The 25,773-nt window shown below is 41.3% G+C and overlaps 3 protein-coding genes across 3 annotated transcripts in view; 2 read left to right on the top strand and 1 right to left on the bottom strand.

Annotated features, from left to right (window-relative positions):
• Positions 1-20,672, top strand: part of eml5 (EMAP like 5) — a 38,154-nt gene extending 17,482 nt beyond the window's left edge. Inside the window, exons 12-42 of the mRNA XM_087176902.1 lie at positions 1,247-1,353; positions 1,458-1,576; positions 1,718-1,904; positions 2,025-2,130; positions 2,542-2,635; positions 4,810-4,910; positions 5,016-5,209; positions 5,612-5,723; positions 5,927-6,054; positions 7,743-7,884; positions 8,000-8,152; positions 9,083-9,214; positions 9,341-9,429; positions 10,360-10,536; positions 10,667-10,868; positions 10,960-11,086; positions 13,161-13,239; positions 13,514-13,643; positions 13,799-13,897; positions 14,224-14,244; positions 14,660-14,833; positions 14,920-15,128; positions 15,372-15,529; positions 16,074-16,188; positions 16,286-16,474; positions 16,685-16,857; positions 17,809-17,971; positions 18,061-18,164; positions 18,269-18,422; positions 19,054-19,154; positions 19,257-20,672. Coding sequence (XP_087033028.1) covers positions 1,247-1,353; positions 1,458-1,576; positions 1,718-1,904; positions 2,025-2,130; positions 2,542-2,635; positions 4,810-4,910; positions 5,016-5,209; positions 5,612-5,723; positions 5,927-6,054; positions 7,743-7,884; positions 8,000-8,152; positions 9,083-9,214; positions 9,341-9,429; positions 10,360-10,536; positions 10,667-10,868; positions 10,960-11,086; positions 13,161-13,239; positions 13,514-13,643; positions 13,799-13,897; positions 14,224-14,244; positions 14,660-14,833; positions 14,920-15,128; positions 15,372-15,529; positions 16,074-16,188; positions 16,286-16,474; positions 16,685-16,857; positions 17,809-17,971; positions 18,061-18,164; positions 18,269-18,422; positions 19,054-19,154; positions 19,257-19,293 — 4,076 coding nt within the window. The 3' untranslated portion in view covers positions 19,294-20,672. The remainder of the gene's footprint in view (positions 1-1,246; positions 1,354-1,457; positions 1,577-1,717; positions 1,905-2,024; positions 2,131-2,541; positions 2,636-4,809; positions 4,911-5,015; positions 5,210-5,611; positions 5,724-5,926; positions 6,055-7,742; positions 7,885-7,999; positions 8,153-9,082; positions 9,215-9,340; positions 9,430-10,359; positions 10,537-10,666; positions 10,869-10,959; positions 11,087-13,160; positions 13,240-13,513; positions 13,644-13,798; positions 13,898-14,223; positions 14,245-14,659; positions 14,834-14,919; positions 15,129-15,371; positions 15,530-16,073; positions 16,189-16,285; positions 16,475-16,684; positions 16,858-17,808; positions 17,972-18,060; positions 18,165-18,268; positions 18,423-19,053; positions 19,155-19,256) is intronic.
• A 123-nt stretch (positions 20,673-20,795) lies between these two features.
• On the bottom strand, positions 20,796-22,771 carry isca2 (iron-sulfur cluster assembly 2). Its single transcript, XM_023417269.2, has 4 exons — positions 22,695-22,771; positions 22,309-22,474; positions 21,719-21,834; positions 20,796-21,627 (listed from the first exon to the last, which is right to left on the bottom strand). Exons 1-4 carry the CDS (start codon positions 22,754-22,756, stop codon positions 21,453-21,455), a joined length of 519 nt encoding a protein of 172 aa, XP_023273037.1. The 5' UTR covers positions 22,757-22,771; the 3' UTR covers positions 20,796-21,452.
• Positions 22,772-23,104: 333 nt separating this feature from the next.
• LOC111663149 (NPC intracellular cholesterol transporter 2) lies at positions 23,105-25,700 on the top strand. Its single transcript, XM_023417229.2, has 5 exons — positions 23,105-23,256; positions 23,530-23,636; positions 24,314-24,421; positions 24,535-24,707; positions 25,129-25,700. The coding sequence occupies exons 1-5, from the start codon at positions 23,234-23,236 to the stop codon at positions 25,213-25,215; spliced, it is 498 nt and encodes a 165-aa protein (XP_023272997.1). The 5' UTR covers positions 23,105-23,233; the 3' UTR covers positions 25,216-25,700.
• Positions 25,701-25,773: the final 73 nt, after the last annotated feature.

Raw genomic sequence — 25,773 nt, 5'->3', positions numbered from 1 at the left:
TGATACCACTATTTATATCATTATTTACTGTGATGTGGGGATTTTACCCTCTAATCAGTCCATTTAGGGATATTGCACTCATGCATTTTGATGTAGCTTTCTCTCTGAGGCCGATGACTTGCATCACTGATATTGCTTCACAAAATCTGTGGCTCTTGCCAGCAAGACATTATCAAATTAGGCTAAGTGGTGCACCTTAATAGAAATTTTGATGTCTACTCAATCTCCCACTCAAAGAACACAGAACAGAGTGTGCAGGAAAAATCCCTGAAAGAGTTAGCAGTTTTTTCTCCCTGAGAGTAAGATGATGATGATGATGATACCACTTTCCTGTCTGCGCGCTACATATGGAGCTGGAGCCAGGAGGTGATCAGCTTAGCTTAGCATAAACACTGGAAAAAGAAGGAAGCAGCCAGCCAGGCTCTTTCCAAAGTTAAATAATTATGCCTCCCAACGCTGCTAACACAAACAGACTAGTATCATTAGTATCTGTCTGTTACTTCAACTGTAATTGTTGTAGAGTCACCGCAGTAAGAGAAATAATGTGTCACAGTACATTTCTTAGTGACCTATAACTGTAATTGTTGAATTGTTGAGCTGTATTGTTGAACTGTAACTGTAATTGTATGAATGTAGTTCATGTGATGTGTGCACCTATACTACTCCTACCAGCCTCATGACTCTAAACCACCAGAGAGAAATATACAAGATGGTTCCCTTCCCGTCCTTTTTTTTAATTTAATTAAATTTTTTTATGAACTATCATTTCTATAAAGCTCTACAAAGGAGTGGCCATCGCATTAATTAAGACAAATCCAATAAAAGTCAATGAAGCTTGGAAAGTATAATTGCATTGTCATTCCCAAGTCATATTTCTTCCAGAGGCAGAGCGCAGCTGTGCTTTCTGAAATTAAAGCACATCCTAACTGCCTTTCCTTTTAATTTTCCTAATGGGTCTTGTGAGTAGCCGCCCTTAGCTGCCAGTTCTGCTTATTGCCTTGTCTTGGCACGGCTGCACTGTGCTGCATCAGCATTTTTATACATTTGTCTTCAGTGATGTCACCGTGTAGCTCGACCGCCTGATGAATAGGAGATGTCACAGTATTATTACATGATCGACCCTCACTTCTACTGAAACAGGATGTGGTGTATTTTTTTAGTGTGAGCGTGGTGGGATTTTTGTCTGATTTAGAGGCAGGGGAGGATTTTACGCTGAGCTGTGACGCAACCTTGTTTGCACTCGCAGAGACCTTGGCAGACTCTAACAGTGAAGAGTCAGACTCTGATCAGTCAGATGTACCTGAGATGGACTCAGAAATCGAGCAGGAGACGCAGCTCACATATCGACGACAGGTTTGTAACAAAATCAAAACATGCTCCCCTCTGTCAAACATGTCTGAGTTGAAAACGGTTTATTAAAAACAGTGAAAGCACACACTTTTTCTATGTGCATCCAGGTGTATAAAGAAGATCTACCTCAGCTCAAAGAGCAGTGCAAAGAGAAGCATCGAGCGACGGCCATGAAGAAGAGAGAGCGAGCACCAGGGAGCGGGGTGAAGCTGCACTTCATCCATGGGTAGGCAGAGTCTGTAACATCACAAGGCCGATGCTAAAAGATGAATTTGAATTAGCCAAGCGTTTCAAAAATGGAGACCTTCTTATTGTCTTCTTCCCCTTAATCATTCTACACTGTGTTTTTTTGTTTGTTTGTTTTCAGCTACAGAGGCTACGATTGCAGGAGCAACCTGTTCTACACTCAGACCGGGGAGATAGTCTACCATGTAGCTGCCGTTGGGGTTGTGTACAACAGACAACAGAATACGCAGCGTTTCTACATGGGTCATGATGATGACATCCTCTCTCTGGCTATCCACCCCCTCAAAGACTTTGTAGCAACAGGCCAGGTAGCTGCCAGCACATCTAACTTACAATATTCAAGTGATTTATAGCTTATCGGTTAATGGTTTATCAACATCATAAATCCTAGTGTAAAGTAAAGACTTTAAATGTTTTTGTCTGTGCAGGTCGGCAGAGATTCCTCCATCCACATATGGGACACAGAAACGTTGAAACCCATGTCCGTGTTGAAGGGTTTCCACCAGCTCGGAGTGTGCGCTCTGGACTTTTCTGGTAACAGACTGCTTTTAATTCGCCTATCAAGACCGATTCAATATAACATACGTTTTCTATTCACAAATGCCTCCAGACATCCTGCTTTCATAGGGGAACAAAAAACTTCTTTCACACATAAAAAGAAATGGTTAAATTCACAAGACACCCAATTTACAAGCAACACTGCTGTCTTTTTGTCGCGGCAGTCTGACAGCATCAAGGTAGAGCTGTTCATCTCGCTTCCCTTAATTGGCCACAGACCAGACACAGCACGGTGATCTGTATGTCAGTGTCAGTGAATCACCTGCCGCAGATCAAACCCACCGGGGTGCTTTCATGTTGCTAACAAGGGCCAAACTTCACTGAACCAAAGCAGGAGCTGGCTCCCTCTGTGCTGCACTGAATGGTTTTGGTTTTTTCCCTCCACAGCGGATGGCAAACGGCTGGCCTCCGTGGGCCTGGACGACAATCACACCATTGTGCTGTGGGACTGGAGGAAGGGGGAGAAGCTCTCTGCCATGCGGTTAGTACAGTCCGTAGTTAGCACAGTGTTTACATGGCTGCAGGTCGGCCTTTCAGCACGCAGCAGCTGCTGTCCCCACATCCGGAGAAGCTTTGACAAACCCCCTTGTTAATGCTAAAGATTGTTTGAACACTCTTAGTTTAAATATGGACATTTATAGATGAGGGTTAAATTGAAGCCACTTTGCTGTGCAGGGCCGACAGCATGACTGATGGAGGAGAGGGAAGAGGGGGAATTATCTTTTAGATTACAGGGCTGCACCACTGCAGCACTTAACCCTGACAGAGCCTGAACGGTTGCAGTGGGACTTTACCCCCTGGCCTCAGCTGTAGATCCATGATTAAAGAGAATTACTTTAAATTTACATCTTCAATGGGAATATCCTGGTGAGTTTTTAATGTGTCAGATTTTATTTTCAGAGGGAAACATATTGAGACAAATGTGTTTTTAAGAGCTGTACAAACAATTCATAAAAGCAAATGAGTTAGAAAAAGAGTGGTTAGACAATGATAGGAAGTAACAGGAAGTAGCAAAAGCAATCGCACACAGTTTGTCATGATGGCTGAAACAAATTGGACCATAAAGATCGAGTATAAGTCTGAAGTCTTATCGCTTGCAGTTCATTAAAGATAAAGGAAGACAAACTCTAGTTGCATTTGTTGTGAGCCATCCTGAGCACAAGTGTAACAGACTGACTTCCTATACCGCCTAATGAGACAGTGATGCAACTGATGAAATGATTGCTGCTCCCTCAGGATGTATGGACACACGCGACCAGATATGGGGCGCACACACCAGGCATGTGCATCTGATGCAAGTGGATTACTCTAGCGGACCTGAATTATGAATTACTGCAAAGCATGAGAGGTGTTAATTTGTTCAGAACATAATGTAATGTTCAATTGCATAATGAATTTCAATTTCATGACAGATGAAGTTATATAACCTGGAATCCAGAAAGAGCCAAAAGTATCTAACTGGAAAACATCTGCATCCCAAAATAGCTTTGCTTTTGCTTTGTTGCTTGATGTTCATATTCAGTATCTACTCCATTGAAACACCCTGTGGCTAGCGTGGAGCAGTGCACTGCGGGTTGCTCTCCTGCGCGTTGTGTGCCAGGCTCTCACTGTAGCTCAGAGACAGAGTGGATCAGAGCTGCACTGATCCCCTTTGCGGACCCTGGTGGGCAGTGCAGTGAGGCGGGCAGAGGGAAATGGGGCCTGACAGAGCCTGGCTTGTACACTGCCACTGTCTCACTTCAGCTGGATGTGAGAGGGAGAGGCAGAGAGAAAGTGCAGGGTAGGAAAATGGAGAAGTGGGAGATTTTAATAAGGAAGAGCAAAACAAAGCAAACAGATAAACACAGAGGGAGGAGAGGGGCGTAACGTTTCTCTAGCTTCACTGAGAGTGAGACTAATGCGGCAGCACAAAGGGCAACAATTAGGAGAATTTTAAGTGTCAGGCACGGTCCATTGCATCAGACATGACCAGCCACTGGTCCTTAATGTTCATATTGTGTGAAACAGCAGAAACAAGGAGACAGTCACAGTATGCTGGATTCTTCTTCTGGTTTGTTTGAAATAATAGGGAGCTAACAACAGAGGGTGGTCATTACTATCATAGGTTCAGTTTCCTGCAAAGAATTTAGATGCAAGCTCACAGAATGAAAAATCAATAGGATTTAGTCCATCAGATTATTTAGCATCAGTACTACACTCCCTCGAGTGCCGCATTTAGTTCAAATTTGAACTCATTTCTCTTTGCTCTTGAACATTTTTTACAAAATCAACACCTGATTCCTTTGAGTTCAGTTGTGTCTTAAGGGGTTTACAGAAGAGTCAGATGGAGTTAGTTCATTGGGCTACCTGTTCAGTTTTATCAAAATAACATGCAGTGTCTATCTGCTGGATTTATTATGTAAACCATGCAACTCAATGGTTCTTATCACACTGAAACAGAACCAGAGCCGTATTTCTGCAGGTTTTTGCCATGATCAACAGTCCTCAGTATAGCTTTGTGTGCTTGGCCTTTGAATTGTTGCTTACTGCCACAATATATTCATACTCTCAGGCATGAGAATGGATGAAACATAAAAACATCCTACCATCAAAAGAATGGACAAATTGTTTTTCTATATATATTTTTTTTTTGTGATGTACAACTTGTTTTTCCAGGGGAAGCAAGGACAAGATTTTCGTTGTCAAAATAAACCCGTACCTGCCGGACAAGCTCATCACAGCTGGTGTGAAACATATGAAGTTTTGGCATAAAGCTGGTAAGACCCCTGTTTTTTGTTTTTGTTTTTGTTTTTGTTTTTTTTATTGGCGAGGAGTGACTCTAACAAGCAGAGCTCTGGCTTAACTGTCTGTTTCTCTTTCAGGTGGTGGACTAATTGGGCGCAAGGGGAACATGGGGAAGACGGAGACTATGATGTGCGCCGTGTACGGCTGGTCGGAGGAGATGGTGTTTTCGGGCACATGCACCGGGGACATTTGCATCTGGAGGGACATGTTCCTGATGAAGACCGTCAAAGCTCACGACGGCCCTGTTTTCAGTATGCACGCTCTAGAAAAGGTATGTCACAAACCCGGAGGGGGAGTGGTCTTTCACTGACCGGTGAGAACTTTTGTAATATTTAAAAGAAAAGAAAAAATCTGAATCCATGTCTCAATCACTTTTTAGCTGTAAACATGTCACAACCATCTAGCCCTCTGTTTTAAGTTAACGGTTTAATTTAAACTTAAATGTAAAGGCCGAGTTTTGTGAGCATTTTTTTTTTATCAGTGGGATAGACATTTCTATTCTATCTATTCTCTCTATTCTACTATGATCCATTGTATCCACTGTATGTACTTTTTGTGTAGTTTCTTCCTCTCATAGCTGATTATATGTAAAACAAGCTTTACTCTGTTAGTGACATGTTCAGTCTGCAGAGATCATTGAGGCTGTAAACGTGCCAATGTGATGTCCCCGTAGGGATTTGTGACTGGAGGAAAGGACGGTATAGTGGCTCTGTGGGATGACACTTTCGAGAGATGCCTCAAGACCTACGCCATCAAGAGAGCAGTCCTGGCCCCAGGCTCTAAAGGTAAAAAGGTCATCCTGCTGCCAGTGGCGCTCCTTAGTCCTTGAATCGTTCTTATGCCTCCGTGGTTCCATAGACATAATACAACCGTCTGATGCAAATCCATTTAAAACGTTCAATGCTTTTAGCTGAAATGAAGATTGCCTCCTGTGTGCTGGTTCAAGTTGAGGTCTCTGACTTCATGCTATAATTCATCGGCTCTGCAGGGTTGCTGTTGGAAGACAACCCCTCCATACGTGCCATATCTCTGGGCCACGGCCACATCCTGGTGGGGACCAAGAACGGTGAGATCTTGGAGGTTGACAAGAGTGGTCCCATCACTCTGCTGGTCCAGGTAAGATAAAAATAAAAAAATAACCCCAGCTCCTGTCGCACATCTACTGTAATATTATACAGTACATCAGATTCGACTTGTGCTTAGACAGGGTATTCATGAGGAAGTTCGTTTTCTGCAGTATGCAGGGAGTCTGTAAGGTGACAGCCGTAGTTGGGGCGAACTTTTCTCAAGTTAGTAAAGGTTTGAAAGGCTGTAGATGCACTGAATGTTGTTGGACATCACAGCCAACAACTTCTACTCTCTGTTTTTCTTCAAGTAAAACTATGTTATGAAAGTGTTATGAAACTTTTGCTTCGGCGGTGTGTCAAGGGCACTTACACTTTAAATTTCTCACGTCGTACAATCCTTTAATGCACCACCAACAGGGTGACAAAATGTGGAGGTGATGGATTACTAAAGCAGCTTCCAAGGCTGTGTTGATTGGAGTTGATTTTCAGTGTTGTGCTTGGAATGCAGTGGCTGTCTGGGAGGTAGAAAACGAAAAGGTGGGAAGTTAAATGTCAAAGATTTCTGAAGTGAAGATTGATGTCATGTTTCTCTCTGTGTATTTCAGAGATGTGCCTTAAAGTTTGTGTGAAATTGATATCTGCCTCCTGAAAATCTTTATGGATATAGAGAAATAAGAAATAGAAGTTGTGCTCTGGAAAATGTCAGCACTAAAACATGTATTTCTATACTGTAATTAATATGTTACAATATACAAACCTACAGCACCAGCATAGCCCTGCAGTGTGATTATGTCTATTTTACACAGCACCACAGAATCACCAAGGAGGTTGTTATAAACTGTGATGAATTACTGCTGCTGAATTAAGTAGAGTGGTCCCGCAGTGTCTCCCAGCCTCCCCTGACTGTAGGCAGACAGATCAAATACTATTGATTGCCCTTTTCAAATGCTTTTAATGTACAATCACATTGTGATGGACGGGATCCATCGATGAGAGACGAGAACCAAAGGTCGTACAGGTAACAGGCTAACCATGTTTGTCAAGCAAGAATACTGTTGCCTGTGAAGAAGAGACTGGAGAATTATGATATATGTACACAGAACGGGGCACATTTCTTTAACCTGTTTGATCAGGCACAGCTGCTGCTGCTGCTGCTGCTGCTGCTATCAGAAAGGAGGAAAATATAAAGATTATGCAGATGTTACTGCAAAACAACAAAGCGGTTAATAGGAAATTATATAGTTAATATATTGTTTTACACTTTAGATTTTTGTTTGTTGTTGTTTTTTTTTATTATTCTGTGATGATCATTGAGAGATCATGAGAGATACATGGATGTAGATGTGGATAAAAATAAACGCAAAAAGAAAGTGGACAGCAACACTTGTTGATCAAATACAAAACAATAAAGAATGAAATTATAAGTAAATAAATAAACAAACAAATATACAAATGAGCAAACCAGCACATTCTGCTGAATATTCAGTAATCTTAAAATCAGCCATCGTTACTTTGACAAACTCAGCAAGATTTCTTATAATATGATTTGTCTTAGTTCAGACTAATCCTACAGTATGGTTTAACTTATTAGTTTACCCACACCTAAATTTAGAGGAATTTTTCGAAATAAAGTCCATGTTAAGTATACTCTGTTTTTTTCATTCTTTCTTCTGCTGTCGCCTAAGAGTAAGTTGGCCGACTAAAGTTGAATCTTTATGCTGTTGTATGTGTCTGCAGGGCCACATGGAGGGTGAGGTGTGGGGCCTGGCCACTCATCCCCATCTCCCTCTCTGTGCCACCGTCAGCGATGACAAGACCCTGCGCATATGGGACCTCTCACCCAGTCACTGCATGCTGGCTGTACGCAAGCTCAGGAAAGGTGAGTCACTGCTTCAGCGCGAACATATGAGTATACTTTCTTTGTCTGCTTGGCTGTCAGCCTGACAAGAAGTGCACCGCTCCCAGGGCTTTAACAAACAACTTGTCCTCCACAGGCGGCCGCTGCTGCTGCTTCTCTCCTGATGGCAAAGCCTTGGCGGTGGGCCTGAACGACGGCAGCTTCCTTATTGTGAATGCAGACACCCTGGAGGACCTGGTGTCCTTCCACCACCGCAAGGACATCATATCTGATATCCGATTCTCTCCAGGTCTGCGCTTCACCTCTGCGTTTCTTCACCAGTACAAAACTCCTTTTAAACCCTGTCTGGGAAGCAAATAGGCCTCTAAAATCTCTGTGCCCTTCAAAGCTTTATGTGGGATGCTGTGCAGAAGTTCTGCAGGTATACATCTTTCCCTCCTGCTGTAAGGTGGGGAGATATAGCTGCAGGCCTGACCCAAATTAATGGCTTTCTGTAATAAGGCCAGACAGAGAGACAGCAAGAGAGGAATGAGAAACAGTGGGGGTAGACAAAGTGAGAACAAGAAACTAAACTATCTTTCGCCTGGACACTTAACCTTAATCCACGGTGCAAGTGATCCTGTTTCTCAACCCAACACCCGTGAACCCCTGAGAGCCTACGTCTTAGGCTTGAAGTCACTGTATAGTGCAGTGTAACACTAAGCGGGAAATTGGTTTTGGTATGGTTAAAATACTGAAACCCCTTTGAAATTTCTTATTTAAAATTTATTTTTCATTGCAATTTGTTTCAGGCTTGGTGCTCTGATGCTGCCTGGTGTACTGCAGTCTATAGAAGCTGCTTATCCAAAGCATTTTCTTAGTTTTTTATACCATTACAGTCCCATATTTAGGCTGTACTCTACCTATGCTAACATGCTAAAACGACAGTGCTAAAGTGCTGTTGTTTGTGCAGTAGAGGAAAGGTCAGGGGATCACCTAAGATTGTCTGGTAATCATTAATGTCTGCGTAGAACCATGTGGCAGTCTCGCTAGAAGACGGTGAGACATTTCACAGGATAAGTGAAAACTCAAATCCCCACAATTAGGAGGATTCATCCTCTGGGTACCGTGAATGTCTACACAAAATTTCATGGCAATCCGTCCCAGAGTTGTTCAGATATTTCAAAGTGGTGGACTCACCAAACCACCACTGAGACGTCTCTCTCTTCTGTTGGCTCAGGTACTGGGAAGTACCTTGCAGTGGCATCAGGAGACACTTTTGTGGATATTTACAATGTAATGAGCAGCAAAAGAGTTGGAGTCTGCAAAGGATGCCTCAACTACATTACCCATCTGGACTGGGACAAGAGAGGTAAACATGTTTCCTTAAATACTATTGTCTCAGGAAATCTTTGTAAATTTACGCTTAAGAGCCAATTGTGCATTCAAAATGTCTCACTTAAAAACACCGTGCCCCTCTGGGCTCTTTCACGCACAGGAAAACTACTTCAAGTCAACACAGGTGCTAAAGAGCAGTTTTTTTTCGAAGCTCCTCGCGGCAAAAGGCAGACCATTCCAGCTACAGAGGTAAGCAGGGAGAAAAGGCACAGGCGCGACCGTGGTTATGGCGCTGTTGGCCCACATTTTCCCCTTGGGATCAGAGGAGGCTCGGGGAAGGGCAGTGAAGCATTAACACGGCCCACTTTTCACCAGTATCATTCTAATTTTGGCAGTGGAAGTGGGATAGTGTTTAGGGTCCCTTTAATGCAGTGAGACATTCAGGCACCTTGCAAGATAAACCGCATGAAGGAAATAAGCGTCAGAGCTGATAGATGCTGCTGGGTCTAGGCCCGGTGGCGCCTCCGATGTCCTCTATTACATTGGCTCCTCCGTCTCGCCCCGTTGTGATGCATCCATGCTCTTGCGCTCTTGATCACGGGATCGTCATTAACGGGCTGAGACAGCAGTCTGCTCTTGTTTTATTTTCTATGGATTTGCAACCATTTTGGCGTTTAATGTGGCCATCTCAGCAGACTGCCTGAACTCTGTGAGAAGCTCAATGTCCCAAACCTTTCTCAGTTTAAATTAGGTGGGAACAGGTTTTTATTATTGGCCATGACAGTGCTCAAAAGACCCTGCCTGCCCTAAACCTTTTAAAGGAGGAATTAGACATTTTTGGAAGAATGCTCATCTGCTTTCTTGCATGGAGTTAGATGAGGAGATTGATAGGTGGCAGGTAGATTATGTTACACTTGTACAGGCCCAGGAGAACCGTTTCCTCCTGTTTACAGTGAGGAGCAGGGAGCGCATGACCCCACAGTTGGCCTCTCTCCACTGGCTGTGTGTAGAGTTTGAAATTCAATATAAAATCATCATGTATCACTCTCTTCATGGTGAAGCACTTGAGCACATTTCTGAATTATTGTTTGTTCTATTTTGTTGCCCCTTGTGTTTGATGTTTAAATACTTTTCTTGTGTTATTTGCTGCATAAATACATCTTTACTGACTTGGCTCAGGTGGAGAAGATCGACTGGAGCACGTGGACGTGTGTCCTGGGAACGTCTGTTGAGGGCATCTGGCCCGTGATCAATGAGGTGACGGAGGTGACCGCTGCCTGCCTTAGTAACGACAGGAAGGTGCTGGCAACAGGAGATGATTTGGGATACGTCAAGCTCTTCAGATACCCTGTCAAGGTGAGACGCAATCCACATTTCTTATTATTATGTGGTTTGAACATCTCGACTTTGAGGTTTATGCAAATGTTATGTTAATTTCTGTGTTAATGTCACAAGTGTTACATAAATGTTGTCCCTGTTGCCACAGGGGAAGTATGCAAAGTTCAAACGCTACGTGGCCCACAGCGCACATGTTACCAATGTGCGATGGACCCATGACGACAGCCTCTTGGTGACAGTGGGTGGGGGTGACACATGCCTCATGATCTGGGCCCATGAGCCCGAGAGCCACAGGGAATTCAAACAGTGTGACAGCGAGGAGTCGGACATCGAGAGCGAGGACGACGGAGGTGAGAGACGACTTACTTTTGATGTTTTCAATTTTGACAAACGCTTCCGTTGCTGAAACAAAAAATCTGTATCATTCCCGTCTTTCATCAGGTTACGACAGCGATGTTACGAGAGAGAACGAGATCAACTACACCATCAAGGCCTTATCCACCAACATGCGACCCATGACTGGTGTGAAACCCCACTTGCAGCTGAAAGAGCCCTCTGTTGATGAAAGGTATTTTAAATGAAGCTGTGGAGAGGATTTGCAGAGCAAAAAAAAAAAAAGCCAGTCCTGTCTTCCTCAGTCAACATATCTTTTCTTTTCCTGCGTTTTACTCTGGCCCTGTCCCTGCCCTTTTGAAATAACTCAGCTTTTTCTGCTTTTCTTCTTTCCTTTCATGGCTGTCCATCTGTCATTATCCTGCTTCGTTCTTTAATTCCACTTGAAGACAAGGGGTGGTGAGGTAAGCAGTGTGTATGTTGATTTTGCACAAAAGATAAAGCATCAGGCAGCAGTAGTTAATAGATGTGTAATTATAAAGAAAAGGTAAAATACTGACTGTGGAAGTTTGTACTAGTCTGTGGGCTACATTACAGACCATGTATGGCATGGTCGCTGTATGACCTCCAGTCTCAACCTTCCTGCAGGTTTATAGGTTTGCATCTGTGAGGTTTCCTCTGTAAAGATCTATCTGTTTTAGTAATTCACTTCCAAGCGTCTGTTTTGTTTTTTTTTTCCCTCATGTACAAATGAAGTTGCTGTTTTGGTGTCAGTTCACTCATTTGCTAATGAGCTGCTGTTCTGACAGGCAGGACAAAGTGGGCTGAAAGTTAAAGTGGAGCTTGAAATGAATTTACTTTAGTGTCCACTTTAACAGTGAGTGGAACAAAGTCTGAAGCAGTTGTATGAGAAATGTTTTTAATTGTCAGAGACTCCAGGGAAACCACTTGATTAAAGTGGATCAAGCTTCATACATCAAATCAGAATGAATATTAGAAATCTACACATCCTCTTTCTTTTGAAGTATTGATTATATGGCTGGTGGTAAACACGGTTTACAAGCATCAGATTTTCCATCACTGTAATACATGTAAAATAATGTCACAGACTTTAGGTACCTGAGGGTTATTGATTTATTGGTTTATTGATGATTTCCTGATTTGTTTTGGGGTTGTTATTTTTGTTAGTTTTTTTGACAATGATGCAAGCATCCACGTAACATCTTCTGGGCAGTAGTTGTCATAGAAATGGACTTTGGTTGTCATGGATACACAATGGTCCTGATTCCTGTATTTTATGTCCTCAGTGGCTGTGGTGTTGTGTTACGTGTGTCCAGCAGGCAACAGTGAACGCTGCGGGAAACCTTTGTTCTAATTCTTGCTTTTTCTTTGTTATTGCCGCCATGAAGAGGGTCAAGGTAAGTCTCTTACTATGCCGTTTACTTATATTTTCTCTCCAATACTACTTTTTTGGCCTCATTTGGACATTTGTAGATTAGATATGAAGGGACTGGAGTGTTGTTGTGCCTGTTATAGACACTTGATAGTGTTTCCGCTCCACACACTGCCCTGACTGTAAAACAGGGTCATCGGTATGTCCATACAGTCTTTGCATTATTAATTATTTTCCGTACCATACATACACTAAGTAATTACGGAGGTTTCTTTTTTGTCAAGGAGTCGGTGAAAGCTGTTACTTAGCTGACCTGATGAATGAAACAGACTTGAAAACTTTACTCTCTGGTTGTTATTCACCCAGAACACAGACAACTGTATTTTCCATCTCATAATTCTGATAAATCATGTAAAATCATAATGTTAGTGATGTTTTTGAATCAATGAACAGGACTGTACTCACTGACAGTCTGAAGATGCGTGGAAGTGACTACTTTTACTAGTTATGTTGTCGTGATATTTTACTGTCACATAGTTTTAATTTTACCTTCATCTTCTACATCTATTGACATCAGTCACCCTATTCAAACTTTTACTGCTTTGCTGGAAATACAGACCTTTTAGAAACTTGTGATGCAAGAGGCCTTGACATTTAAAAAATGATTTATTTCATCCCAGCTTGATAATTGTAACTCTTGTTATTTCAGAGAAAAAAATGTACAAAATTTATTTTCCTGGACCCTTTTCTTTGAGATAAAAGTCACTTTTTTGTCTGCAGATATGGAGCATTTTATACAACAGTCCCAATAGTAAACAGTGTAATGTTATTATTATTGTCATCATGATCATTATTATAATTATCAGTATGATAAGCAACTCCTCAGCCGCCCTCTTATCCCAGCTGTCTGTTCCAGGCCTCCTGTCAGCAGAGCGCTGCCTCAGCCAGAGAAGCTGCAGACCAACAATGTTGGCAAAAAGAAGAGACCAATTGAGGTAAGGTGGACTTCACATGCTTAGCAAAACAACAACAAACTAATAGATACAGATGGGGAATTTTTTGCAAACAGAAGGAAGATTCTAATGTGATTACTTCAGCTGAAGATGCTGTGCGCTCGCTCTCAGTCCCGACAGCCTCTCCGGGGACTCTGATGATTCTGTAATCGAATGATGACGTTCTGCTTCAGCCACCAGCTGGCTCTCAACATCGTAGTTGTCATGGCGTTGACCTTTCTGACTTTCTGGCGGTCTTTTTCTGACTCTCCCGCAGGACCTAGTGTTGGACCTGGTATTTGGTTACCGTGGCAATGACTGCCGCAATAACGTGCACTACCTGAATGAGGGGGCGGACATCATCTACCACACGGCCTCAGTTGGCATCGTGCTCAACTTGACGACCTGTAAGTAGACAGGGTGGCAGTTTAGAAGACATGCTAAGAGTGTTACTATTTTCTGCCCTGAAAACAAATATAACATATATGTATTCGACCTTGTATGTGTGTGTGATGTGTGTGTGTGTGTGTGTGTGTCTGTTTTGGTTGTGGTTTTCTTACAGCCTGCCAAAGTTTCTATGTTGAACACAGTGACGACATTCTGTGCCTGACCATCAATCAACATCCCAAATTCCCCAACGTGGTGGCAACTGGCCAAGTAGGTATGTTTGTGAGAAATTGACCTCCTGTGTCACCAGCCGCCTTGTTTTTCTTCCCTGTATCCTGTGTTGTGCAATGTGCGGGGGGATTATTGTACATGACTGACAGCCATACACTTCCCACGAGCTTATCTGCACTTTAAAGCAACTAATGAGCCAAATGATAATTTTTTGCATACAGGAATAGCTGTGTGTGGTTGTCACTGTTCACTGCATTTTTATACAAACCTTCCACAAAGTGTAAAAGACAGGACAGGGGAATTTACAGACAGCAGAAAGTCAGAAAGGTAACAAATCCTTTGTGTTAATCTGATTTTCTTTAATTTCAGGTGATACTGGTGACATGTCAGGTAAGGACATTACAAGATTAATCCTCATTTAAATGAAGAAACATGCTGGAAAAGGAAATGTGTGTGGTTTTAATTCAATTATATTCTTTAAGTTGCTGCCACCTACTGGTCATCTGATTTGAGACAGGTCCTTCCCCATATTAACTTGCTTTATTTTAAATTGTATATATGATACTAAAAAACAGAATATAAAAGCCAAATAATAAGTCTAAACTCTCGCCTTTACCATTTTAGTTTACGTTTTGTTTTTATTCATATTTTAAATTTTAGAAACCCAATTGAACCAACAATGAACACTCTCAGTTTTAACTAGTAATTCATAACGTTGCTGGGGTTTCAGTGACAATTAAAAGCAAGCGATACTTTCATGGTAATTAGATTCCAAATAGTCCTCTTCATCTCGCGTCTTCCTCAGCCACGTCTCCATCTATTCATGTGTGGGACGCCATGACCAAGCAGACGCTGTCGGTGCTACGCTGTTTCCACTCCGGTGGAGTTTGTTCTGTCAGCTTCAGTGCCACAGGAAAGCTCCTGCTGTCTGTGGGCCTGGACCCTGAACACACTGTCACCATCTGGAAGTGGCAGGAAGGTAGACAATTAAAATCATCTTTGCTTCAACTTTGGGGGATTGGGTGGATTAGAAAACCTTTTACTGAACTCTGCTTTGTTTCTCAGGTGCCAAAGTGGCCAGCCGGATAGGTCACACCCAGAGGATCTTTGTGGCCGAGTTTCGGCCAGACTCAGACACGCACTTTGTGTCTGTGGGGATCAAACACGTGCGCTTCTGGACGTTAGCTGGTCGAGCTCTGCTCAGCAAGAAAGGTGTGCTGAGCTCCATAGAGGACGCCCGGATGCAGACCATGCTATCTGTAGCATTTGGAGCTGTAAGTTATTTCCAACCCATAGTAATCCACATTGTTTAATGTTGTTCAAATATCTAATTGATTTGATTTCAAATGTTGCTTGTTCTTACTACATATTACATTTAACCTCTCACTTTGAACCTGTTCATATTTAAAGCTCATCAGATCCCAAACTGTCTGCTTCAGTGTGCTGTGAATTGTTTTTGCATTGCTCGCTCTGCTCTCTTAGGCCACTAGATTAGTGCAGATTTGTTTTCTTTTCAGAATAACTTGACATTTACAGGTACCATAAGTGGGGATGTGTGTGTGTGGAAGGAACACATTCTAGTAAGAATAGTGGCCAAAGCTCATACGGGCCCTGTGTTCACCATGTACACCACACTGAGAGACGGCCTCATTGTCACCGGAGGCAAAGAAAGACCGTAAGTGCTGCTCTGTTGTATTAGTACATTTGATCACCCATCAGTAAGCGATTCACATACATTCACAGCTATTCACGTACTGGTTTATTGGTGGGCAGTAGGGGTAGATGGTGATTTTATATGATAATCTGTGAAAGGGATTTTGTGATTAAAGTATGATGTCAACAGATTATGCAAACTGAAGTTTTCTAACTCTCATGTTGTGTCAGTTACATGGGTTTGGTTTCAGAACAAAAGTCCTCACATTACTATGAAATAAAGTCCTAGCAGGAAAAACAGGTTTAATTGATACCTTTGGTCGGCCACTTTCATTTTGACACTGTCATAGCAGGAAAACATTTTGTGTATGTACTTATAAGTAATTCTTCTTATTATCCAAATGAATGTAATAACTGATACGATTAAGTGAATATGAGAAAGAAACAAATACATACTGTACCTACTGTACATCACTGACCCTGTGACCACCATGATATATATTTATTACATAAAACTGTCATTTCCCTTAAACAGTGGATGAAACAGAAGATGTTTTCCTCCACAGGTCAAAGGAGGGAGGTGCTCTGAAGCTCTGGGACCAGGAGCTAAAACGCTGCAGAGCCTTTCGATTAGAAACTGGACAGATCATAGACTGTGTTCGCTCTGTGTGCAGAGGAAAGGTACTTAATAGATAAGATGCTACTCAATCAATCTCCCGCTCTCATTTTCCACTTCACTGTTTGTATTTTGACCTTTTTTTACTCTGTGCTGTGTCAGGGTAAAATCCTCGTGGGGACCAGAAACGCAGAGATCATTGAAGTAGGGGAGAAGAACGCAGCGTGCAACATCTTGGTGAACGGACACATGGACGGACCTATCTGGGGCTTGGGCACGCATCCCTCTAGAGACGTGTTTCTGTCTGCTGCAGAGGATGGCACTGTTCGCCTGTGGGACATCCCAGAGAAGGTCGGCCATTTCACCCCACACACACACACACACACACACACACACACACACACACACACACACACACACACACACACACAACCACTCAGTCTGATGACAAACCGATCAGCACTCACATATTTCTGTCATTTTATCAGGATGATCACAGTTCAAATGTTAAGATGGTTTATAACATTTCGTAATCACCCTGCATTGCCTTGTGGGAAAAAGAAGATGCTGAATAAGGTGAACCTGGGTCACCCGGCGCATACCATCAGCTACAGTCCCGAGGGAGACATGGTGGCCATCGGCATGAAGAACGGAGAGTTCATCATCCTGCTGGTTACCTCGCTCAAAATCTGGGGCAAGAAAAGGGACCGGCGCTCTCCTATCCAGGATATTAGGTACTGATAGTAGAGTGGTGCAGCAGATATATCAACTTAGTGATATAAGGGAAAAGTAATGTATTGAGCCAGAACTCGCCTTTTATGAAACAACTGATTATTATGTGTATGTTTACGAAGGATATTATTCTGAATTGCCCCCTGGCCTGTTTTGTCATTATTTGTACGCTTCAGTAGCGCCTCGGCTCCTCAGCAAATAATCAGCTTTTTGTCACCAGTCTCGGCCGACAAATTCATGTGGACCTCAGGGATTATAGGAGAATTTGATGGGTGCCATTATTTGTGTTACCTATGGAGGTAACGTTCGGGCAAGACCATGGTGTAGTGAAGGCTTTAGGCTCAGGGAGAAGAGAGAAGCTTTGTTGTGTGAGGTGAAAAAAGCCAGCATAGCAAGAAAAAGATTCTCCAGTTTAATTTGGAGCTAATAGCCGTCATATTTGGCCCAGCACACACTGTCCAGTTGGGGCTCATATAAAACCCTGTCAAAACACACACATTACCTGTTTGGGCAAACACCAGTGGGTCCTCCAGAGAAACTGCAGACGCAGCCAGCTGGGGCCCATAAATCTGCCCAATTTTAATCCTGTTTGGATTGGTATTGAAATGTTGCAGAGGATGAGTTTGCATTCGCTGTGGTTACCTGGCTTCCTGCTTATTCAAACGATTTTTATGTGTATTATGTCTACTATTATGTTTATGTGTAAAAAAAAAAGTATGTATCAAAACTGTATTGTCACTCTGAAAATGTATTTTTATTGATTTGTTTGTGTATGTATTTATGTGTATGTTAAATTTTAAATGTAAAGATATTAAATATACAACACAAAAGCTTCTATTTGAAATTTAAGAATCCATAATCATCTTTAGAAACTGTCAAACCCTAGTCTGTTCACTAGACAGTAAATCTGAGAGAACTCTGGTCTTCTCTAACTCTGCATGTCTCCCTCGCAGGTTCAGTCCAAATTCTCGTTACTTGGCTGTGGGCTCCACTGAGAGCGCAGTCGACTTCTACGACCTGACGCTCGGCCCGCAGCTGAACCGCATCAACTGCTGCAGGGACATCCCCAGCTTCGTGATGCAGATGGACTTCTCTGCTGACAGCACTTACGTCCAGGTACGGAAACATCAGAGGCTCATCAGCTGTGCAGTGAGAGGTCACGGCTGTCTGACCCTAACGCTCTAACCTCCGATGTCTTGAATCAGATATCCACAGGTGCTTACAAACGACTGGTGTACGAGGTGCCGTCTGGGAAGCAGGTGACAGAGCAGTCCCACATTGACAGGATTACCTGGGCCAGCTGGACGAGGTGAGAGACACACGCCATCAATGCATATGTTAGAAAAGGTAATAATGAAGTGATGAGTCTGAGCCCCAAATGTTGTTTCTCTCTCTCTCTCCCTCTGTGTCCAGTGTCCTTGGCGACGAGGTCGTTGGGATCTGGTCCCGTAACACTGACAAAGCAGATGTCACCTGTGCCTGTGTGTCCCACTCAGGCCTTAACATTGTCACAGGAGACGACTTTGGGATGGTAAAGCTGTTTGACTTTCCATGTCCGGAGAAGTTTGTAAGTATGACTACATCATATTATTATTACTGTTTTTATGTTTCCACAATGTTTTTGATTTATTAGGACAGTAATGTGTTCGTCTAATGAAAATATTATACGATCATTTTAAATGTGAAATTTTTCACCTTCATGAGCTGAGATCTGAAAGCCAGTATATATGAAGGATTTAAAAGTTCAAGACGTCAGTGCCCTCCAGTGGTAGAATTAAAAAAGCACTTCCTGCTAACCCTCCACACAGACCAGGATCGTCTCATTTTTCTACAAATGAAAATTCATCAGAATAATTTGAAAGATGCAACGATCACATAAAAAATCTTCATATAGTGACTTTAAATTCATTATAATACAAAATCATCAGGTTTTCAACCTGTGATGTACATTGTTGTGCTATTATATCAATAGTATATATAGTCAATTACCCAGCATGCTTTTCAACTACTGAGAAAATAGTATTGCACAATTAAAATTGTGTGATGGCTTAACTGATTTTCAGCTGGAGCTGTCACTTCCCCTAAAATGTTTTGCACACTGTAATACCCTGTAAATGTGTCTGTGCTGTAAAACAAGAACACTGTTAGCAGTAGTTGCAAAAATGCATCTTGAATGACATGAATACGATCTCTTTCAGGCCAAACACAAACGGTTTCTGGGTCATTCTGCTCACTTGACCAACATACGCTTCACCAACGGAGATCGCTTTGTTGTCAGTGCAGGAGGAGATGACAGAAGGTATGACTGAGGACCCAAATAAAAACTTGGATTTACAAATGATATGACAATCAAATATTAAATGATGCATCCTCTCCCTTTTCTTTTTAATCTCCTCACTAGCCTCTTTGTGTGGAGGTGTGTTCATGCTCCTCACTGAGGATCACACCTGGACCATCCTGCCTCAGAAAGTCCAGGTGTCTCCCAGCACGGCTCTCCAGAGAAAAGAATCAGCTAAAAGATGCATCTCAAGAAAAAAGGAGGACAGACCTGGCAGCCTGTAAATGAGGAAAAGCAGTAATGTGATTTACTGCCTCAAAAACTAGGTGCATGCATATGTGCAAGGCTCATTTTCATCATAGCATCAGTCCCGATTGTGAACACAGGTGGAGGGCATACAGCCCTGCTCTCACAGCATCATATCATCATTGAGATAGAAAAAAAAAAAAAAAAAGGTCATCTCTCTAACACAGTATGTGCATATCATTTCAGTAATGGATAATATTTTTAGAATGAGCGAATCTGTGTACATGTCCCAAATGGCAGTTTTGCCACTTGGCAGGCCTATGAAATTGTGTTACGGACAATGCCATTTTTTAAAACATGTAGCAAACTGAATTAGCCTTAATCTGAGTGTTCAATTTATGAGGGTTTGGATTCTTTTTGTATTATGTTTGTTTTACTTTTTGGATCATGTAGTCATTTATTTGTTCTATTTTTACTGGTAATTCCAAATCCTGTGGCCTTCCTCCTGAATGTAACATCCACTGTTATGTTCTGGATGTCAGCATGCCAAAGCATACTATGCACTGTACACCTGACCTGGTCACTGTGTTACCCTGATGGTTCATTTATGGTTTGTTCATGTGGTTGTGTTGTTGACTGGTTGACCTCAAACCTCCCTCAGCAGTGTTCCCCTCATGACATGTTAACGTGTGCATACTCGTTTGAGGATCTGTTTGTGGTTAATGGGTGTGCATGGCTTACTGGAAGACAATCTGTCCGAACCAAATTCCTCAGAAAACAAAAAGAACGGTTGTAAATTGATGTTTCAATGCACTGTTGCAGTTCTTTCAGTCACTTTTCAGTGTGCTGCTACTGTATGATGTATTATTGTTGCATTTTCATGAATATGAATGGTGTGACTTTTTTCAACAGTAAGTTAATGTTTGTGTAATCAGATATATTGCTTAAATGGAATGTTTTATCAGAGAAAATATGAAAAGTGCAAAACATTTTGCTCCTTGTATTAAGACTAACTACGAAAAAATGTTGCTGCATATTTTGATTTACATTACACCAGTGTAAATATCATTTGTAGATATTCTTTTTGTATATTTTTTGTGAGATGTTTCTTAAATTCCACTTTAATAAAAAAGGCAACCATGGACTTGAGCTTTGAGTGAAAAATGTTGGGTGAAAACAACATAAATAATATGATTCATAATGCTGAGGAACCAATGTAATGACACCAGCAGTGCTCAAACTAACCTTTTATCAATTATCAATAAATAGAAACATTTCCTTGCTGCCCTTTCATGATTCTGTGTGAGGAAGTGATTCATGTGAGTACTATTTAAAATACACAACCTCCCCTGCATGATAACTTTGGACATACACTAATTTTCATATTATAAAGAGAAAAGCCTGAAGATAAAAATATGATATTCACTCAATTTTATTTAAGAAGAAACAAACCTTAACATACCTTAGCTCTTTATATTCATAGATATGGCCTATATACATATTTTACATACAAAGACAATCTAAGCACCGAATAGTCCAAAACAAATCGCAGCTGAATTGTAATAAACTCTGCTGTCAATGAGCGATACTGACTTTAGCTGTCTTCAATGATTAATCACCACCTCTGCCCTTCATTCACTTCATGTCATTTCACACTCAAAAGTGCAAGACTATCTACCAGTTTCACTGTTGACACAAGATGTAGCTATTAGCAAACTGAATTAGGAACTCAAAATATCAGATAGTTCAATATCACATAATACCCTGAGTTTACGGTTTATTAGATACATGTTTACTGTTAAAGACAATCCAATATGATAGCACTATAATAAATTGTACTTTTGTGAAGCCTATAATTTTCAGTTTTTGTTGACATTGTTTCAGACAGGTGTTTATTCATCCCTATGGTTATCAGATGTAATATAGTAGGCTGAAATGTGACTAATATTTTACTGTATTTTGTACATGTGTACCTGATAAATTGGTAAATCAGTGTATTAAGTATTATTATTATTAATCGTTATTATTATTATTATTATTATTATTATTAACGGATGAAACAGGGAAGCAGGTTCATAGTTTGACAGAGAACGAGCTGCCACAGGAGCAGCCATGATCAGCTTGAGGATTCTTCAGCACTAGGAAGGTGGAGCGGATCAGCTCCTGGGTGAAGTCCACTGTGGCTCCTTTGACAAACTCCAGGCTGTCCTGGTCCACGATAATGCCCACTCCTCCCTGCTCAAACACTCTGAGGAACAAAGAGGACAGGAGTGATTTAGTGAAGATACAAGTGACTTTCAGGAAACAAAGACTTGAAAGCTAGATTAGTGGCATCTTACATGTCATCCTCATTCCTGTTACCATCAACAGCAAACTTGTACTGGAACCCAGAGCAGCCTCCTCCCTCCACTTGTATTCTCAGGTACTCGCCCTTCTCCATGATCTCCCCAAGTCTCTGGATTAAGGGGGGGGGCAAACAAGGTGCAAGTCACATAAACTTCAACGCAAGCTCTGTTGGAGACATCCAAGACCAAGTTAGACTAAGTTATCAATGTGGTGACACCACAAAGGCTTGTTGACAAGTGTCTAGAATCAAACAATTTGATCTGTGATTAAAGCTGCACACTGTTGATCACTTGTACACATTATTTACAATGTTTGGGCCTTCAGACCCTCATCACCTACAATGCTATTATTGATAAAGTGACAGTGTGTGGGAGTCTTTGGTTTCTTCACATTTCAAATGTAGAGGAACCATGAAACACAAATGTTTGCCCGATGCTCCCTATAAAGTCTGACTAACCTGATGTCATGAAGTTGCATTCTTAATACAGTTCCACTGTCAACACTGGCTCTGACTGTAGATTTATGATTTTTATACACACATCCCCAAAGAGTAAGGTTCTTAATCGTGGGTGTAACTGCTGACCTTCACACATGACTCAGTGAGGTGTACTTTATCTTCAGATGGACCTAACACCGCTGGCTTCTCCTGGGCGGAGGCGCTACTGAAGCGCTGGAGCCCCGCGGTGGGGTTTGGGGGCAGCCGGTATAACTGCTGGGTCACACCGGGGTTGTTCAGAAGAGTAGATGCCCTGCAAAACATTAAAACGTTAACATCAGATCATATGAAAGCAGCAGGACTTATAACGTTACTGGCCCCAGTGCTAGCTTGTTACCTAACGGTAGCGTTAAAGGCTAGCTTGCTAACTATCTTCAACACACTATTTTTCTATCAAAGAGATTGTTTAAAGGTTAATATTTTGACCAGGGACATCCCAAATTATGTATACGATTTCAGAAAATGTACGTTACCTGGCCAGGCTCAATAATTTTGACTTTGACGCAGATATCATTGCTCTTCTAACGAATGACATCTTCCATAACAAATGTTGGTAAGTTCCACCCCCTTCAGATGACGAAAGAGTTATCTCGATCTTATTGGCTAAAATTAATGTCTGTGAAAACAGACACGCCCATGTTGGTAGTATACGGCCAGTTGATTCGTCAGTTTACCTGCCAACCATGAGGCATTAGGGATAAGACCCGTCAGGAGACTTTGGGTTTGTACTACCTTGGTTTTGCCTCTCAGGAACTGTTTTACCAGGCTGTATGCCGTTCCCAACAAGAACCACCAATCAAATACTTACATTGAGTTTAAGTTTACAGATAATTTGCTTCATGCAGTGTTGAGGCTCTCATCTGCCACTTACAGCACAGGAGACGGGAGCGGGGGTTTCCTGACAGGCAAAATATCGGGCAAAGAAAATATTTCTTTCGCATAAATAGGCGTTGCTTCAATCTCGTGATACAGGGAAATAAATAGTGGCAGCCTACTAGCAGTTCCACTTCGCATGTTGACTGAAGCTCATCAAAGGTACAGTCTGTTCATTCAAAATTACTTATTCTTCTTTGTACTATATCATTTTTGCGACTCACTGTGTTTGAGCTGTTTTTACCACATGGCCAGGTAGTCGAAGAGAATTTGTTCCTCATTGTGTTAAATTTTGTAATCACTGTTACATCCGCAACATTTGGGGAAACAAACAAGAAGTCATATGATTCAACACTTTCTGCTGACTGCTCGAAGGCACACTGGTCCGATGAAGTTTACTTAACATTGCGTCATGGGTATTTCCTAATTTCTAAGGTCTTGCCAAAAAAGAAAAAGAAACATGGATGTCCGGACTGGTTTCATCGTCTCACTCTGCTTGATAGGATTCACCTGCGCGGCACCAGTGAAGTACAAAGACTGCGGTAAGTTTCACCTGAGTTTTCTTCCGCCCCAGACTTACTTCTCTCTATGTTAACCGGTGATCATCGCATTTTAAATGCAAGATATGTAAATTAACGGTGCTTGTACTCTTACTATAAAATCAGAAAAAAGAACAGAGTACTTCAGATGTTTTGATTTGTTCAACCATCACTGCAAAATCCAAAGACTTTAAAACAATTATATTTGGAGAAACGGATGATTCTTACATTGGAGAAACGGGGAATGGATGTTTTACATATAATTACCTTAATTCTAAAAACTGACGATTGATTTTCTTTCAGTCCACTTAACTGATTAATTGACTACACTGATGTGCACCCCTCACACCTAGATTTTCATATGTCCCACGGAAAGTTTTACCTGTCCAGAACACTATATGTGTACACAATATATATACACTCATGTGCACATATTTGTGGTAGTCCAGTATTTATTTAGTCACCTGAGTGGTCTGACATTCCTGTGGAAATAAATATTCAGCAACATGGCATTGCATAGATTTTCCTCATGGCCACAGAGGAAATTATATAGTTTGTAATGTGTTGGTCACATCTAATGAAAATGGAGCACATTTTTAAAAAGTGATGTCGGCAGTATTAGCATTTATTTTTTTCATTCATTCATTCATTTAGACTGTCTTTTCCATGTTTATATTCAGGCTCCACTTCTGGCAAAGTGGCTGTGGTGGACGTTAGCCCTTGTAACACTCAGCCATGCCAGTTACACAAAGGACAGTCTTACAGTGTCAATGTGACATTCAATAGTGGTAAGTGGACTATAAATGGATAGATATGTCTTCCAAGATTCACAGCATAAATGGTTTTCTTTTCTTCTTGGTTTTAAAAACCTTTGCTCTCATGATGTGATGTCTTATTGTAGGTGTGGAGAGCCAGACAAGCAAAGCAGTGGTTCATGGTATTATTGCTGGAGTTCCTGTCCCCTTCCCCATTCCCATAGAAGATGGCTGTAAGTCTGGAATCCAGTGTCCCATCAAGAAGCAGCAGAGTTATCACTATCTAAACTCTCTGCCGGTGAAGTCTGAGTATCCCGCAGTAAGTACATGTGACATTAGCAACGGCCATTTTTAAGATGGTTTTTCTTTTTAATAATTTAGTGACAATCCACATTTAAGGTCTTAAAATTGCATCTAATCAGAGGGTAATTTTGTAATGTGGTTTCATCTTGGGTATGATGTAAGCAGTAATGGAATAAGCATTCAGATCCTTAGATAAAGGAAGTAAAGGAAGAGAGTAAAAAACAAATTTTGGCTTTTTAAATTGGTTCAGATTTAAGTTTCTCTCTTCCTTGTCTGAGTAGTGACTTTGTCCTCTTGCCATGTGTTTTGTTTCTTTCACTTCAATTTTTTTTTTTTTTTTTTTTTTTTTTTTTTTTTTTTTTTTTTTTTTTTTTTTCTAAAATGTTAAACAATGTGCACCTGCTCCACTGACTACTACTCCTCTTCTGCATTTCTAGATAAAGCTGGTTGTGGAGTGGGAACTGAGAGATGACAACAAACAAGACTTGTTCTGCATCAGGTTCCCAGTTCAGATTGTGAGCTAAACTGGCAACAATACCTCAGACAAATGTGCATTTTCTTTTTTTAAAAAGGGATTCAGCTTTGAGTAAAAAAAAAAAAAAAAAAAAAGTTAATGATTCTAGTTAAGATCTCATTTTATTCATTCATCAAGTTGATTTTTTTTTTTTTTGTTTTTGTTTTTAAGATGTATGTGTTTCACTAGTATGCAAGACTTTGCCTCACACACATCTTAAATCTTACTGAAACAAATGAGAGGTTGATTTTCACTATGGATTGCCTAACAGTCGATTTTTAAGAGTTGTGGATGTGAAATAATGCGGGTTAATGTTTGTAAATGACCCTGGCTTAATTACATTCCACTACAATGCAAATGTCTTGGCTCACTGGCTGCTGTGTAGTCAGAAAAGGTACATGCTGTACTTTTTCTTTACTTCTAATTTTGTAATATTTCTTACTGACCTTGTGCTACATATGAAAAGTAAATTCTAATAAAGAAATCTAATGTGTACCCAAGTCGCACTATATGTGAATCTGACACGAGTAACCCAAGTTGTTTAAGTGTCTTTTTAGTAAATTTTGTG

This window comes from Seriola lalandi, unplaced genomic scaffold, assembly GCF_002814215.2.
Source record: "Seriola lalandi dorsalis isolate HSWRI2012SDOR001 ecotype SW California unplaced genomic scaffold, Sedor1 jcf7180002054573, whole genome shotgun sequence".
In the NCBI taxonomy this organism is placed as follows: domain Eukaryota; kingdom Metazoa; phylum Chordata; class Actinopteri; order Carangiformes; family Carangidae; genus Seriola; species Seriola lalandi.
The sequence above is the reverse complement of the archived record's forward strand: the minus strand, read 5'-3'. Positions and strand labels throughout refer to the sequence as shown.

What these genes read in the sequence shown, in the direction of transcription:
- isca2 (XM_023417269.2), bottom strand. Translation starts at nt 22,756, where the DNA reads ATGTCATTCGTTAGAAGAGCAATGATATCTGCGTCAAAGTCAAAATTA. An exon ending in TCACTGAGTCATGTGTGAAG is followed by an intron (nt 21,835 to 22,308) that starts GTCAGCAGTTAC and finishes CCCTTAATCCAG; the next exon opens with AGACTTGGGGAGATCATGGA. An exon ending in AACAGGAATGAGGATGACAT is followed by an intron (nt 21,628 to 21,718) that starts GTAAGATGCCAC and finishes TTTGTTCCTCAG; the next exon opens with AGTGTTTGAGCAGGGAGGAG.
- LOC111663149 (XM_023417229.2), top strand. Translation starts at nt 23,234, where the DNA reads ATGTTGACTGAAGCTCATCAAAG. An exon ending in TTGACTGAAGCTCATCAAAG is followed by an intron (nt 23,257 to 23,529) that starts GTACAGTCTGTT and finishes CTAATTTCTAAG; the next exon opens with GTCTTGCCAAAAAAGAAAAA. An exon ending in TGAAGTCTGAGTATCCCGCA is followed by an intron (nt 24,708 to 25,128) that starts GTAAGTACATGT and finishes CTGCATTTCTAG; the next exon opens with ATAAAGCTGGTTGTGGAGTG.